The sequence below is a fragment of the Euleptes europaea genome, chromosome 3 (assembly GCF_029931775.1).
Source record: "Euleptes europaea isolate rEulEur1 chromosome 3, rEulEur1.hap1, whole genome shotgun sequence".
Lineage (NCBI taxonomy): Eukaryota > Metazoa > Chordata > Lepidosauria > Squamata > Sphaerodactylidae > Euleptes > Euleptes europaea.
The window spans coordinates 29,461,089-29,475,486 of NC_079314.1; the positions used below are offsets into that span (position 1 = coordinate 29,461,089).

General features: G+C 45.0%; 1 protein-coding gene across 1 annotated transcript in view; it reads left to right on the top strand.

The window, feature by feature from the left end:
- CSMD2 (CUB and Sushi multiple domains 2) overlaps window positions 1-14,398 on the top strand; it is a 690,555-nt gene that overhangs the window by 123,762 nt on the left and 552,395 nt on the right. The window contains exon 3 of the mRNA XM_056846155.1: window positions 6,839-6,951. Within this exon, the coding sequence (XP_056702133.1) occupies window positions 6,839-6,951 (113 nt within the window). The remainder of the gene's footprint in view (window positions 1-6,838; window positions 6,952-14,398) is intronic.

Below are 14,398 nucleotides of genomic sequence, written 5' to 3' on the forward strand. Positions count from 1 at the left end.
CAGATCCAGAAGAGCCTTGACTTTTGGTTCAAACAGGATGGAAGTCACAGCTGGTTGTTTAAAGGGAAATGATCGCTGGGCAGAAACCCAATTCGGATGAAGCCTGCATGGGAAGGGGAGAAGGAATTCAACCCCAGCATTCCCACATGGTTTCACAAATCAATAGGGTTTCCAACCTGCAGGTACTAGCTGGAGCTCTCCTGCTCTTACAACTGATCTCCAGCTGATAGAGATCAGTTCACCTAGAGAAAATGGTCGCTTTGGCAAATGGACTCTATGGCATTGAAGTCCCTCCTCTCCGCCAAATCCCACCCTCCTCAGGCTCTGCCCCAAAAACCTCCCGCCGGTGGTGAAGAGGGACCTGGCAACCCTACAAATCGAAACTACACCCTCTCTGCTGTTATTGGTGGTGGCAGGGAGATTAGTTTACCCATCTTTTGCCCATCAGTTTAAAAATAACAGATTATAACCACATGGGGAAAACTTGTTTTGCACTGCACCTCATGGCTGAACTCTCAGGGTCTTCCCCTCCATTGTATGTGTGTGTGAATTTAGGATTTTTTAAAACCAGTGTGCATCACTTCACATTTTGAATGATGCACTTTCCCTGCCATGTTGTTTCCCACTCACTAGCTCAGCTGCTGCTGTTCTTTGGTGGCTCTGTTCAGTTCCAACATATAGAAATATTCCATAGGCAGGATCTTCAAGAAAATGATGATGAGGGGTCTGGAGACCAAGTCCTATGAGGAAAGGTTGAAGGAGCTAGGTATGTTTAGCCTGAAGAGGAGAAGACTGAGAGGGGATATGATAACTATCTTCAAGTACTTGAAGGGCTGTCATATAGAGGATGGTGCCAAGTTGTTTTCTGTTGCCCCAGAAAGTCAGACCAGAACCAACGGGTTGAAATTAAATCAAAAGATTGTCGAAGGCTTTCACGGTCAGAGTTCATTGGTTCTTGTAGGTTATCCGGGCTGTGTAACCGTGGTCTTGGAATTTTCTTTCCTGACGTTTCGCCAGCAACTGTGGCAGGCATCTTCAGAGTAGTAACACTGAAGGACAGTGTCTCTCAGTGTCAAGGGTGTAGGAAGAGTAATATATAGTCAGAAAGGGGTTGGGTTTGAGCTGAGTATTGTCCTGCAAAAGTATTGTCCTGTAAGTATCAAGATAATGTGCTAATGAGGGTATGGTATGTTAATATGGAACCATTGTATCCTGAAGTGATCTGTTAATGTGTGTAATCCAAAGCTAATCTGTATGGCTATTGTTGAATGTTGTCTTTGTCTGGAGGTTTTTCAGGGCAGGAAGCCAAGCCTTATTCATTCTTAAACTCTCCTCTTTTCTGTTAAAGTTGTGCTGATGTTTATGAATTTCAATGGCTTCTCTGTGCAATCTGACAAAATAGTTGGTAGAATTGTCCAGTCTTTCAGTGTCTTGGAATAAGACCCTGTGTCCTGTTTGTGTCAGTCCATGTTCAGCCACTGCTGATTTCTCAGGTTGGCCAAGTCTGCAGTATCTTTCATGTTCTTTTATCCTTGTTTGTATGCTGCGTTTTGTGGTCCCGATGTAAACTTCTCCACAGCTGCAAGGTATACGATATACTCCTGCAGAGGTGAGGGGGTCTCTTTTGTCTTTTGCTGATCGTAGCATTTGTTGTATTTCCTATGGGATCAAGAATTTTATGAACAGATTGATGGAGTAGCTATGGGAAGTCCACTCAGTCCAGTAATAGCAAACTTTTACATGGAATATTTTGAAAAGACAGCATTAGAATCAGCACCTTACAAACCTACAGTCTGGTTCAGGTTCGTAGATGATACATTTACCATTTGGAGCCATGGTGAAGAAAAATTAATGGACTTTCTAAACCATCTTAATAATATCCATCCAAACATTCAGTTTACCATGGAAAAGGAAATTGAGGGTAAACTCCCATTTCTTGATACCCTTGTCATCCGTAAATCAAACCTTCAGTTAGGTCACAAGGTCTACCGGAAACCAACTCACACAGATCGCTACTTACACAAAAACTCCAACCACCACCCCCGACAGAAAAGAGGAATAATCAAAACATTAATAGACCGTGCAAGACGGATCTGTGAACCACAGTTTCTCAAGGAAGAAACTAATCATCTAAATCACGCACTGCTAGCAAACGGCTACTCCAAGAATGAAATCAGAAGGGCCATTAAACCAAACAAAAATCAGAAAACTCAAGAAAAACAGTCTCCCATAGGAAAGGTATTCTTGCCATTTATTAAAGGAGTCACTGATAGGATGGAGAAACTTTTGAAAAAACATAACCTACAAACAGTGTTTAAACCCACCAAGAAAATACAACAAATGCTACGATCAGCAAAAGACAAAAGAGACCCCCTCACCTCTGCAGGAGTATATCGTATACCTTGCAGCTGTGGAGAAGTTTACATCGGGACCACAAAACGCAGCATACAAACAAGGATAAAAGAACATGAAAGATACTGCAGACTTGGCCAACCTGAGAAATCAGCAGTGGCTGAACATGGACTGACACAAACAGGACACAGGGTCTTATTCCAAGACACTGAAAGACTGGACAATTCTACCAACTATTTTGTCAGATTGCACAGAGAAGCCATTGAAATTCATAAACATCAGCACAACTTTAACAGAAAAGAGGAGAGTTTAAGAATGAATAAGGCTTGGCTTCCTGCCCTGAAAAACCTCCAGACAAAGACAACATTCAACAATAGCCATACAGATTAGCTTTGGATTACACACATTAACAGATCACTTCAGGATACAATGGTTCCATATTAACATACCATACCCTCATTAGCACATTATCTTGATACTTACAGGACAATACTTTTGCAGGACAATACTCAGCTCAAACCCAACCCCTTTCTGACTATATATTACTCTTCCTACACCCTTGACACTGAGAGACACTGTCCTTCAGTGTTACTACTCTGAAGATGCCTGCCACAGTTGCTGGCGAAACGTCAGGAAAGAAAATTCCAAGACCACGGTTACACAGCCCGGATAACCTACAAGAACCAATAAATCAAAAGAGTTTCTGTTCCTTAGTGGAACAGGCTTCCTTGAGAGCTGGTAAACTTTCCTTCCCTGGAGGTTTTTAAGAAGAGGTTAGATGGCCATCTATCAGCAATGCTGATTCTATGACCTTAAGCAGATGATGAGAGGGAGGGCATCTTGGCCATCTTCTGGGCATGGAGTAGGTGTTGCTGGGGGTGTGGAGGTAGTTGTGAATTTCCTGCATTGTGCAGGGGTTTGGACTAGATGACTTTGGTAGTCCCTCCCAACTCTATGATTCTATGGAAAAATTTGGAGTGTGAGTGAGCTGAGACCCTCCCCATGTTCAATCATATTACATATATTCAGCAGACCCCATAGTACCCAGTTTCTGCACTGGGGCCTACTTGAGTACTATGGGCTGGGCTGAAGAGTGCCTTGAAAAAGAAGTAATCTGAACTGAAGAATCCCAAGTAGGGTTGCCAACCACCAGGTACTAGCTGGAGATCTCCTTCTATTTCACCTGATCTCCAGTCGCTAGAGATCAGTTCATCTGGAGAAAATGGCCACTTTGGCAATTGGTCTCTATAGCATTGAAGCCCCTCCCCAAACCCCGCTCTCCTCAGGCTCCGCCCCCAAAACCTCCCGCCAGTGGCGAAGAGGGACCTGGCAACCCTAATCCCAAGCAGTGTAGGTGCTCTCTCTTTCCCCACTCTTACAGTGCAGTCCTGTGCAGAGTTAATTTCAATTAATTAACTCTGCACAGAATTGCACTGTTAGTCACTTAGGCAGGGAGATCATCCCAAGGGAGAGAGTTAAGGACATTTTGGGCTTCCCTGAGACAGAATACAATATGGTACATTGATGGCTATGGAGGAAATATCAAAACCCTGTAGGGTTCCAGTAGACAGACTGAAGGGAGCCAGTGTGGCATAGTGGTTAAGAGTCTAAACTCGACTCTAAACTAGAGAACCGAGTTTGAATCCCTGCTCCTCCACATGAAGCCTGCTGGGTGATCGTGGGCCAGTCACAGTTCTTTCAGTGCTCTCTCAGCCCATGTAGAGGCAGGCAATGGCAAACCACCTCCGACCCTCTCTTGCCTTGACAACCCTACAGGGTCTCCATAAGTCAGCTGTGCCTTGGTGGCACTTTCTACCACCAGCAGACAGAATGAAAATCGTGCCTCTTCGTCTCTCTCTAAAACACTGGTTCCCAACCAGGGGTCCATGGACCCCCAGGGGTCCGCGAGAACTAAATTAAGGTCCGCGAAACAAAGTTATAAACCCATAATAAATTAATATTTTTAATTAAAAGTTCTCTAATATAAAATATATATATTCAAATATTATTCTAAGTTTAATGTTTAACTAACAGTTATGATTAAAGTTTATTTTCAAATTCTCGGAATTTTTATTTTGAACCTTGGGGTCCCTGCACCGAACAAAAATGTCCTAGTGGTCCCTGGTCAAAAAAAGGTTGGGAACCACTGCTCTAAAATAAAAACTGCAGATTTGCACAGCCTCCATTTGCAAGAAAGGTAAGAGGGCATTTTAACCCTTCCAAAAAATTTTTTATAAAAAAGGTCCAGTGGCCCCTTAAAGACTAAACATAAAGGTAGTCCCCTGTGCAAGCACCGGGTCGTTCCTGACCCATGCGCTGACGTCACATCCCGACATTTGCTAGGTAGACTGTGTTTAGGGCATGGTTTGCCATTTGCTTCCCCAGTCATACACTTTACTCCCAGCAAGCTGGGCACTCATTTTACCAACCTCGGAAGGATAGAAGGCTGAGTCAACCTTGAACCAGCTACCAGAAACCGACTTCCGTTGGGATCGAACTCAGGTCATGAGCAGAGCTTGGACTGCAGTACTGCAGCTTACCACTCTGCGCCACGGGGCCCACTCCACTTAAAGACTAACAACATTTATTTCATTAGGAGCTTTCGGCCACTTCTACAGATGGTTTTAGCTAACTGGAACAAGGCTCCCTGTTTTGTGGTTCGCATTTTAAACGGGGAAATGTGATTTTTTTTAAATGATGCCTTTTTCTCCTTTAAAATTCTACTTGCAGAGTGGGGAGTGGCAAAAACTTTAAAGGAAGTTGAACCCCTACCCTGCATGGCCTTGAGGCAAATTGAGGCAACACAACCCTGCACTTTACATTTTATGGACAGAGCAAGATCCATAATTTTCAATATCTTTTGTTTGAACCTTAAGGGCAGGCCCCAGAAGGCAGTAGTAGCTGGGCTATGCCTCAGTTGCAAGAACAATGCGTGTCCATTGTTACAGAAGGTTAGTGGGAAATATCTATCTCCCTTTGCCGATGAGAGAGATGTGGTGTCGCACATTTTAATTCAGAAATAATGAAGAAAAAAATCTGTGCCTAGGTATGGGAAAAACAGGATTAAAGTTTTAAACTAGACAAAGAAGATAAAGGGGAATAAAGTTGTTTGAATTTGTAGAAAGGCACAAGCAATTGCACATCAGAACAGAGGCCTACCGCTGATTTGATTCTTCAAAACCTGCTTTAAATCCGGTTTGAATCTTCGTGGTTGTGAGTTCTTTGGCTGACTGCGGAGTTCAAAAAATATGGGCTGGGTTACAGCGGAGAGCTTTTACATACTAGTGTTTTATATCTTAAGCTGATGAAAACCAAGAGGGGAAGAAAAAGAATTTTTTTCCCCTGCCTTCAAATTAAAATCCATGTTTAAATCTATTTTGTAAATTGCCTTAGACAGGTGAGAGGCAGTCGGATTAGAAGATAAAACTGTAATTGTTCGTCAGAAACGTACATTAGCCGTTTCCCGGCTGTGTCAGTAGAACAGCTGGGAATTAATACCTGGGATTGTAATGTTAGTTCAGAAATTATTGCTGAACAAAAAAAAAAAAAAAGCTTGTTAATAAAATTAACAATTGCCATCTAGCTAAGGAAGAAAGGTAGTTCAGAGAGAAAGAGAGAGGCTTCAAAATGTCACCAAGAATTATTCTTAATTGATATAACACAGTCAGCCCTTTCAAGCTGAACCCAAGTGTTGCTGCGTTGGCAACTAAGATGTAAATGAAGGGCATTACTTTTTAATCAGTATGTATGAACATAAGAAGCTGCATCAGACCTCTGGTCCCGTCCGTCTGTACTTCCTGGTAGGCAGTGGCCTTGGAGGATCTTGCAGAATCTTAGCATCTTCCTCAGTTTAGAAGACCCTGGTCATTTATGCATGGGTACTTTCACTCTCGTTGGCCCCGGTCTGAATTGGTTGTTCCTTGGAGTTCTGCATGAGTTTTTTATCCATTAGAGATGACCTCGCGCCCAGCCCTCGCAATGTCTGGGTCTTCCCATTCCTCTGTTAAACTGACTCTTCCTTCTCCCCTGAGCAAAGCCCGGGTGAAATCCCCATGCAGAAGGCAAAGTGCGAAGCACGCAAGCTTGGTTTCGCTCACAGCCAATTACAAAGCAGCATGTCCAGAGGCGGGGAGTCAAATTCTTCCTGCTTCGTCAGAGCTCTTTCTGAGCAGAAGAAAAGCTTTTTTAAACCGAGGGTTGGATTTCTCCCCCCCCCTTTCAGATTGCTCCATTTGTTGTTGGGGTGGTGGTTCTTAAAATGCTTTTTTTATGTGGCGATTGGGTTGGGGGGGGATTTTCTCTCACAGTAAGCCCTACAAGTAAGCCAATTACAAAGCAGCATTTAAAGGGGCGGGGACTTGGTTTGAGCTTGGCAACTGCTGGTGCAGAGATTCCCAACAGGAAAGTGTGGGTCCAGCGAGCAACAACCCTCAGGTAAAACTCCCACCATGCATAAACAACCTGTCTGTTTCTGACTGTTTTCCAGGTTAACCGGTTTCCAGTTGCCTCCTCCCATCGTGAGTACTGGGATGGTGCTGTCCTTGTGGCTTGTGAGCGATTATGCGGTCAGTGCTCAAGGTTTCCAGGCAAACTACGAAGGTAGGCTCGCTTCCCGAAGTGCTGTTATACATTCTGGAACACTGCTTATTTGAGAACAGTCTCTGTGCTTGAAATTAACATCCTTGGGCTTTGGGGTGTTTTTTTTTTTTTTGGAAGCATCAAATTCTGTTTTGTTGCTGAAACCTTTAATGTCCTTTCTTCTTTATTTATTTTTTATTTTATTTTTAAACAATATAAAGCTTTCCAATAAACATGTCCTTTCTGTAAAGTGCACAGCAAGATACGTTGACTGTGCATGTGGACAGACTCTGGCTTTGTTTTTCCGTGTTGTTCTTCCGCCATTCTTAAGATAATCCTTTTTTAAGTACCGGCCGTCTTCCTAGGAACTCATTTGGCTCTCGAGCTACTGTTTCGAACCTGCTTGCTCACAGTGGGGTCGATACTGCCTTCCAAATGAAAACGCGCCAGGTATTGCTTGTTTGTCTTTTATCTTGTCTTTTAGTTACTTTGCTTGGGGTGGTGAGTTGATTGCTGTACTGGGACAAAAAGGCAACCTTGAGAGGAAACTGAATGGCTCGGGCCCTGGGGCAAATCTCTGCTGTCGAAAGGGACTCTCTTTAGTGGAGTCGGCTGTCCTCACCTTCCCACTTACATTTTAGCCAGAATGGCCCCAGATGTGCTGCTCTTAGGGTGGCCATACAGGCCCCAGCAACCGATGGGAGGGGTGTAGGCAGGGCCGTGAGGGGCTGCGACTCTGACTGCAGTGCTACGTCACTTCTGGTAAAAATCTGGAAGTGCTGTAGGGCAGCTCTAGGAATCACCAGAAACACTGTAATAAAACCATAGTGATGGTTCTGGAGACCATTGTGTAATCTTCCTTGTGTCTCCATGAGGGGAGGGGTTGTGGCTCAGTGGTAGAGCCTCTGCTTGGCATGCAGAAGGTCCCAGGTTCAATCCCCGGCGTCTCCAGTTAAAGGGACTAGGCAGGTAGGTGATGTGAAAGACCTCTGCCTGAGACCCTGGAGAGCCGCTGCTGGCCTGAGTAGACAGTACTGACTTTGATGGGCCAAGGGTCTGATTCAGTATAAGGCAGCTTCATGTGTTCATGAGACAGGCAGACTTTAAATAATGTAAATATATCAGTCTCCATACACTGATGGAGACTGAACAGGTGCAACCAAACAGGTATGAAAATTATCTTGGGGTTGTGGCTGACAGATCAATGAAAATACTGACTTGGTGCTGGCCTCCCTCCTCCCCCCTCCTCCTATGTGTATATAAGACTGACTTGAGGGGATGCCTGCCTCTTTGTCTGGCCAATATGTCTGGATTGTTGCACCATCTTTGGATTTATTTTAATTGGGTTTATTGTTAAAAGTTTTAATGTTGCTGGTAGGCTAGAAATCGCTAAATAAAAAAAATTACTTCCAGGGTTTTCCCTGAAGTGGCGTAGTGCTCCGTGTGATGTTGCCAGGTTTTAAAACATTTTCCTCCCGCCTCCTCCCCATTAGCAGAACGTTTCGGTCAGATTCAACCCAAAGTTTGTCCTTCATTCCTAACAGAGACCTTCCCATCTGAAGACTTCCCCAGACTATTCAGGCCCAGGCCCTCATATTCTCGTGACTGGCTTTTGCTGGGGCAATATTTAAAGCTGCTTTTATTGCTACACTTGAAAAAGCTGCGAAGAGAAGCCACTACCCTTGGCGAAGGTCATGGGCGTCCCCTTCAAGTTCTCTCCTTCTTTCACATATAACACAATAGAGACCTTGCTCTGTCATGTGACCTCACCACGCCAGTACTTGTTCTGCCACCAATGGCAATCTCTGCAGTGGACAATGGATCACAACTTGGGGCCGTCATGTTCTGTGCTATCCTAATGAACGATTTTGTCAAGGGCTTGCAACATTTTGGTGTCCAAGTAGAAAAATCTGCATGTGGCCCCTCCCTTCCACTGCTTGCAGTATAGACTACCATCCATGAGGATGTTCTCCAGCGCAAGTCTTGTTTGAGCCAAATAAGACTGCTGATTTCTGAAAGGCCTCCTAGGAGAGTTGCCTGCTAGATTGAGCCCCATAGCTCTCTTTTGCCTTCCTCCCCTTTTGCTGCCCTTAATTGCGCCCCAAATGTATCCTCCCCCCTTTCTCGCCATTGTTGTTTGCTTCCCAAATTGCTTTTAGCATCTTCCAGCTGATGGTAGACGTTTCTTTAATCTGTTTATTTTACACAGGCATCCTTTGAGTCTCTCCTGTCCCCCTCGCAGTTTCCGTTACTGCCCTTTATTGTTTTTGACTTGCTGTTTGAAAATCCTCGCCACCTGGGATATTTTTCGGAGCTCTGGCTCAGAGTGTGAGTTTTCTGCAGGTATTTTGCTTTTGGTCCAACACCAAGCTCTCTGTGAAAATTGCTGCTGCTTTGGTTCCTGTGTGAAAGCCCCCTCTTTTGAGCAGGCCTGGCTCATTACACACCCCGAGCAGGTAAAGAGCTATCCCTGCAGAGCTATCATGGCAATCTGTCTCCTAGTTACCCCGAGCACCAGATATAAATTGTTTTATCATTTATAATAATAAGTAGAATTACAGCCAAGGGTTTTTTTGGCAATACAAACAAAGGCCTTTTCTCTGCAGTGTCTGTATTTTTCTTGGAACAGTATTTTACAATAAAATCTACAGCGGACAAGGTGTATCTGGGGCCATATACTTTTTTTAAAAATAGAGATTTTCCACCGAGGTAACCTCAATTTTTCACCAGCAGCAGAATTCAGGGACCTGTATACATTATGCAGGTTAATAATTTATACAGGTAGTAGTTTTTGCATATTTTAGTCTGCAATTTAGATAATTTGCATAATTTATTCTGCTCCTGGTATTTGTCAGAGGCACCAATTTGCTATGCAGGGTGATAAAGTCTCGTCCCCAATGAGCGGGAATCTCACTCAGCCAGCCTGCTGGAGTCTTAAGATCTCAGCACACTTTGATGCATATCTTCTCTGTTACAAGGGTGAAGGTTACGGAATTGCTTTTCGGTTTTAAATACAAACTCGTTCCTTGGGAAGATGAAATCTGTATCTGGCGTTTTGGTGGAACAGCAGCTTGCAGTCCTGGTTATATCTGTCAGAAATTGGGGGTGGGGAGCATGTCCCTTACTATTGAGCCTTTCTTTGCAAGAGATCCTGATTAAATGGCAGCGACTCAGATTGATGGTTTAACTTGACTGTTGCCCTGTACCAAGATTGTCTGCCTGTTTGGTGGGCCAGCATCATGGAGAACATAGGGCTTAAGTAGTTGTTCTGGAGTTGGTTTGTGTTGGCCTTAGGGTTACCAGTTGGGCGGTATTTAGGGTTGCCAGGTCCCTCTTTGCCAATGGTGGGAGGTTTATGGGGCAGAGCCTGAGGAGGGTGGGGTTTGGGGAGTGACTTCAATGCCATATGACTTCAATGCCATAGAGTCCACTTGCCAAAGTGGCCATTTTCTCCAGGTGAACTGATCTCTATCGCCTGGAGATCAGTTGTAATAGCGGGAGATCTCAGCTAGTAACTGGAGGTTGGCAACCCTAGTGGTATTAGCGGACAACTGCCCGCCAATCCACCCAGCCGTTCCAGAGCCCTGGTTGCATGTGTGCACGCACAGGATGATGACACTTCCAGTTTTACTTTCGGAAGCACTGCACCGCTGCAACTGCTTTTGCACTAAATCAGCTGCAGCGATGTGGCGCTTCTGGAAGTAAAACCGGAAGTGCCGTCATTGCGTGTTCGCGCCCACGCACGCACCCAGCCCCACCCCCTAAATCCTCCCGCCGATCGGGAGGGGGGGAACCTGGCAACCGTAGTAGGCTTTCTCAGTTGCTCATCTTGCACTTGTCAAAAAATTTGATGGTATGTAAGCACCTTGTCCTCTTATCCCATGACTATGAAGTTTGCTTAGCAGTCTTTGGTGGGGGACTTTGTCAGAAGCCTTTTGGAAATCCAAATACACAATGTCCACAGGTTTATCCCTGTCCTCATGTTTATTGACACTTTCAAAAAACTCTAAAAGGTGAGTGAGACAAGACCTACCTTTAAAGAAGTCAGGTTGGGTTTTGCTCAGCAAGGCTTGCCCTTCTATATGCTTGACAATTCTATCTTTAATAGTGCTTTCCCTCAATTTACCTGGAACAGACGTTAGGCTAACTGGCCTGTATCAGGGGAGGGACATAGTTGGCTGAAGAGGGAATTAGATTCCTAGAGGGCAGGTCCATCAATGGCTACTAGCCTTGGTGACTAAAGGCAGTCTCCTCATCCAAACCTCTAAACCAGTGCTAGAAGGTAATGTCTGGAGAAGGCCTTGGCCTCTGTGCCCTGTTTGTTGGCCCTCCAGGGCAAGTGGTTGGCCACTGTGTGAAACAGGATGCTGGACTAGATGGACCACTGCTCTGATCCAGAAGGGCTCTTCTTATATGTTTATATTCTTGTGTTCAGATAGAGGAGGATGTGGCCAAGGTCCTTCCCCTGGAGATAACAGGGTTTGAACCTGGGGACCTTGTGAATGTGAATCATGTGCTTTGAGCTGCATCCCCTCCCCTGATGCTGGTACGTGGGAGTGTTTGGTGCTGGTTCCTGGACATAGTCACCATTCCAACAAGCTGATAGTGTGTGACCTAGAGGATTTCCTAGAATCCTTTGCATGTGCTGAGCCTCCACGGCAGCTGTCTGAGGTTTGCTTGTCAAACACAGTAAAGAAAGTTTCCCTGATATTCAGGTTGGGGGTGAGTCTAGCAGTGAGTCCCAAATTTTTCTTAGGTGGGTGAAGAAATTCTTTTGAGGTCTTCATAGGAGTGCGGATGGTTTGTCAGTTTTTGCCGGGTGACTGTGCTCATGGAAAGGGGCTGAAATACTGCCGGCCCCCTTCTGTGGGATTACGTATGCTAGTCGCATAGGTACGATGTGCAATTAATTACAGTCTCCACTACAGCATACCTGATGAATACATAGTGAGATGACATTTAAAATAAATTGAGTGAGTGTTTTTCAGTAAGTGGGAAATCAGTATGAATTCCGCACCACATCCTGGTTAATACCAGCTACAGTTCATCATGAGTGCAGGCTGGGTATTTTTTTAAAACAAAGAGCATATTAATATTGTGTGCATGACAGAATTGCATTATAATTTATACACCGCTGCCTCTCGGTGTATAAATTATACAGTATAAAGTATACACGGCTGTCTTGTTGTTAACATGGAGGGGATGAGAAATAAGTGTGTGTTCGTTTTTGTGTGTGCTGGGGGAGATAAATGTAACTCAATTCTGGTCAGATGTGTTCTTTCTCATCAAGCAAATGAAGAAGCATCTAACTATAAAACAATGACTGGGTTTAATAAAACTTTAATCATATTTCAGCCTTCTGCATGCTGACTTCTGGTTCCAGCTTTCAGACCCCTGGGGGAAGGGGGAAACCGTCTTTGTTGTGTGGCATTAGGTATCCTGTGTGGGTGTCCTGATGGTGGTAAGCAGGTTGAAGAATTTAAGATCAGCACTGTATATTTGATGAATAAATTAACGTGTCCTTCCTTGTCACACAGGTAAGGTAAGCACAGTTCGGCATTTGTAAAATATCATAGGAAATGCAGAGTTTGGATCAGGGCTGAGAAGTGAAAAGCAAATCTCAACCCCGATATATCTGTGCCCTACTTTAAGCAAATACCAGGGAGTGTTTGGTGTGAATTCCAGGACATACTTACAAAATCAAATAGGGTGATAATGTGTGGCAAAGTGTGTTCCCCAGAATTTTTCCCAGTGTGCTGAATCTCCATGGTAGTTGGGTAAAGGTTGCTTTGGAATGTGGCAGAAAAGGCTCCCTGATGTTATGGAGCAGGTGAAGACATTCTCATAAAGAAGGAGGAGTAGGAGTAGGAGTTGGTTTTTATATGCCGACTTTCTCTACCACTTACTGAAGAGTCAAACCGGCTTACAATCACCTTCCCTTCCCCTCCCCACAACAGACACCCTGTGAGGTAGGTGGGGTTGAGAGTGTGTGACTAGCCCAAGGTCACCCAGCTGGCTTCATGAGTAGGAGTGGGGAAACAAATCCAGTTCACCAGATTAGCCTCCGCTTCACATGTGGAGGAGTGGGGAATCAAACCCAGTTCTCCAGATCAGAGTCCACTGCTTCAAACCACTCTTAACCACTACACCATGCTGGCTCTCAAGAACTTTATAGGAGTGCAAAGGTACCTCTTACCCTCTAAGACAATGGAACTCCTGTTTCACACCAAAGATTACTGACAAATGTATTCTGTTTACACGGGACTGTGGTGAGATGAGGGGCTGGGCGGGGATGCCTTGACAGTTACAGTGATAGAACATGGCCCAGGCATCTTCATGGCTAGAAGAAAGAGGATAAGGTACTCTTTGCTGGGTACAGAGCATCCTTTCTAGCTGGGAAGGGATAACAGCCTGTTGATGTGTTAACACCTCTTGACTGGAGGTTGCATGGTGGGCTGGGGTCCCAAGGCTTAGCACCCAGATTGGTTGAAGACCCAGAGCACATGTGGGGTGTGGTCTGAAAAGGGGGGATGTTCCTTTGTTTGGGGCTCCTTCTTGGTTCGCGCTTAGTTCGAGCTCTTGGAGGGGACTCCTTGCTGGCAACTCCTTAGAGCAGGAGTTTTGTCATAAAGGATGACCGAGAGGAATGATGCTTAAGAGATGCACCAGGGCGGCGGCATTCTGCAACTGCCCAAATCAGATGCAACCCGGATTGTAAGTCCTTCAGTTAGCGCCTGTCTTTTTGATTATTTTCCCTTAGTGTGTTTAGATCCTGTCCTTTGCAATAGCCTGAGCTAGTGCCTTGTAGAAATGAAGTTTTGTTTAACTTGACGGAGTCTGCCCAAGTCCTTACCCACCGTCCTGGCTCCTTGGCATGCTGCTGATCGATACCCCTGTGAGGTTGGCTGCAGGTGACCATGTGAGAGAGAGGAGGAACTGGATTCTACCCAGGTGGTTGCGACTGAAAGAGGGGGTGAAACAATGGCTAGTCTTGGCCCACAACATGACAAAGACCATGATAGGGAGATATATATATATATTTTGCTCTCAAGCCACAGTTGACTTGTGTGTGTGTGTGTGTGTGTTAAGTGCTGTCAAGTCGCTTCCGACTCATGGCGTCAAGTCGCTTCCGACTCAGTTGACTTAGGTGACCCCATATAGGGTTTTCAAGGCAAGAAATGTTCAAGGTGGTTTGCCATTTCCTGCCTCTGTGTAGTGACCCTGATATTCCTTGGTGGTCTTGCATCTAAATATTAACCAGGGCTGATGCCGCTTTGCTTCCAATATCGAATGCGATTGGACTAGCCTGGGCTATCCAGGTCAGGGTAAGACTCTTTTAGACTTTGCCTAATATCTGGGCGGGGTTCCCGGTTTGAATCTCACCTTTGGCATGAAGGTAGCTGGTGTTGTGTCTGCTTCACCTTTCCTTGTGCAATATGGAGACAGTGATGCCCGCATGTCTCCACCC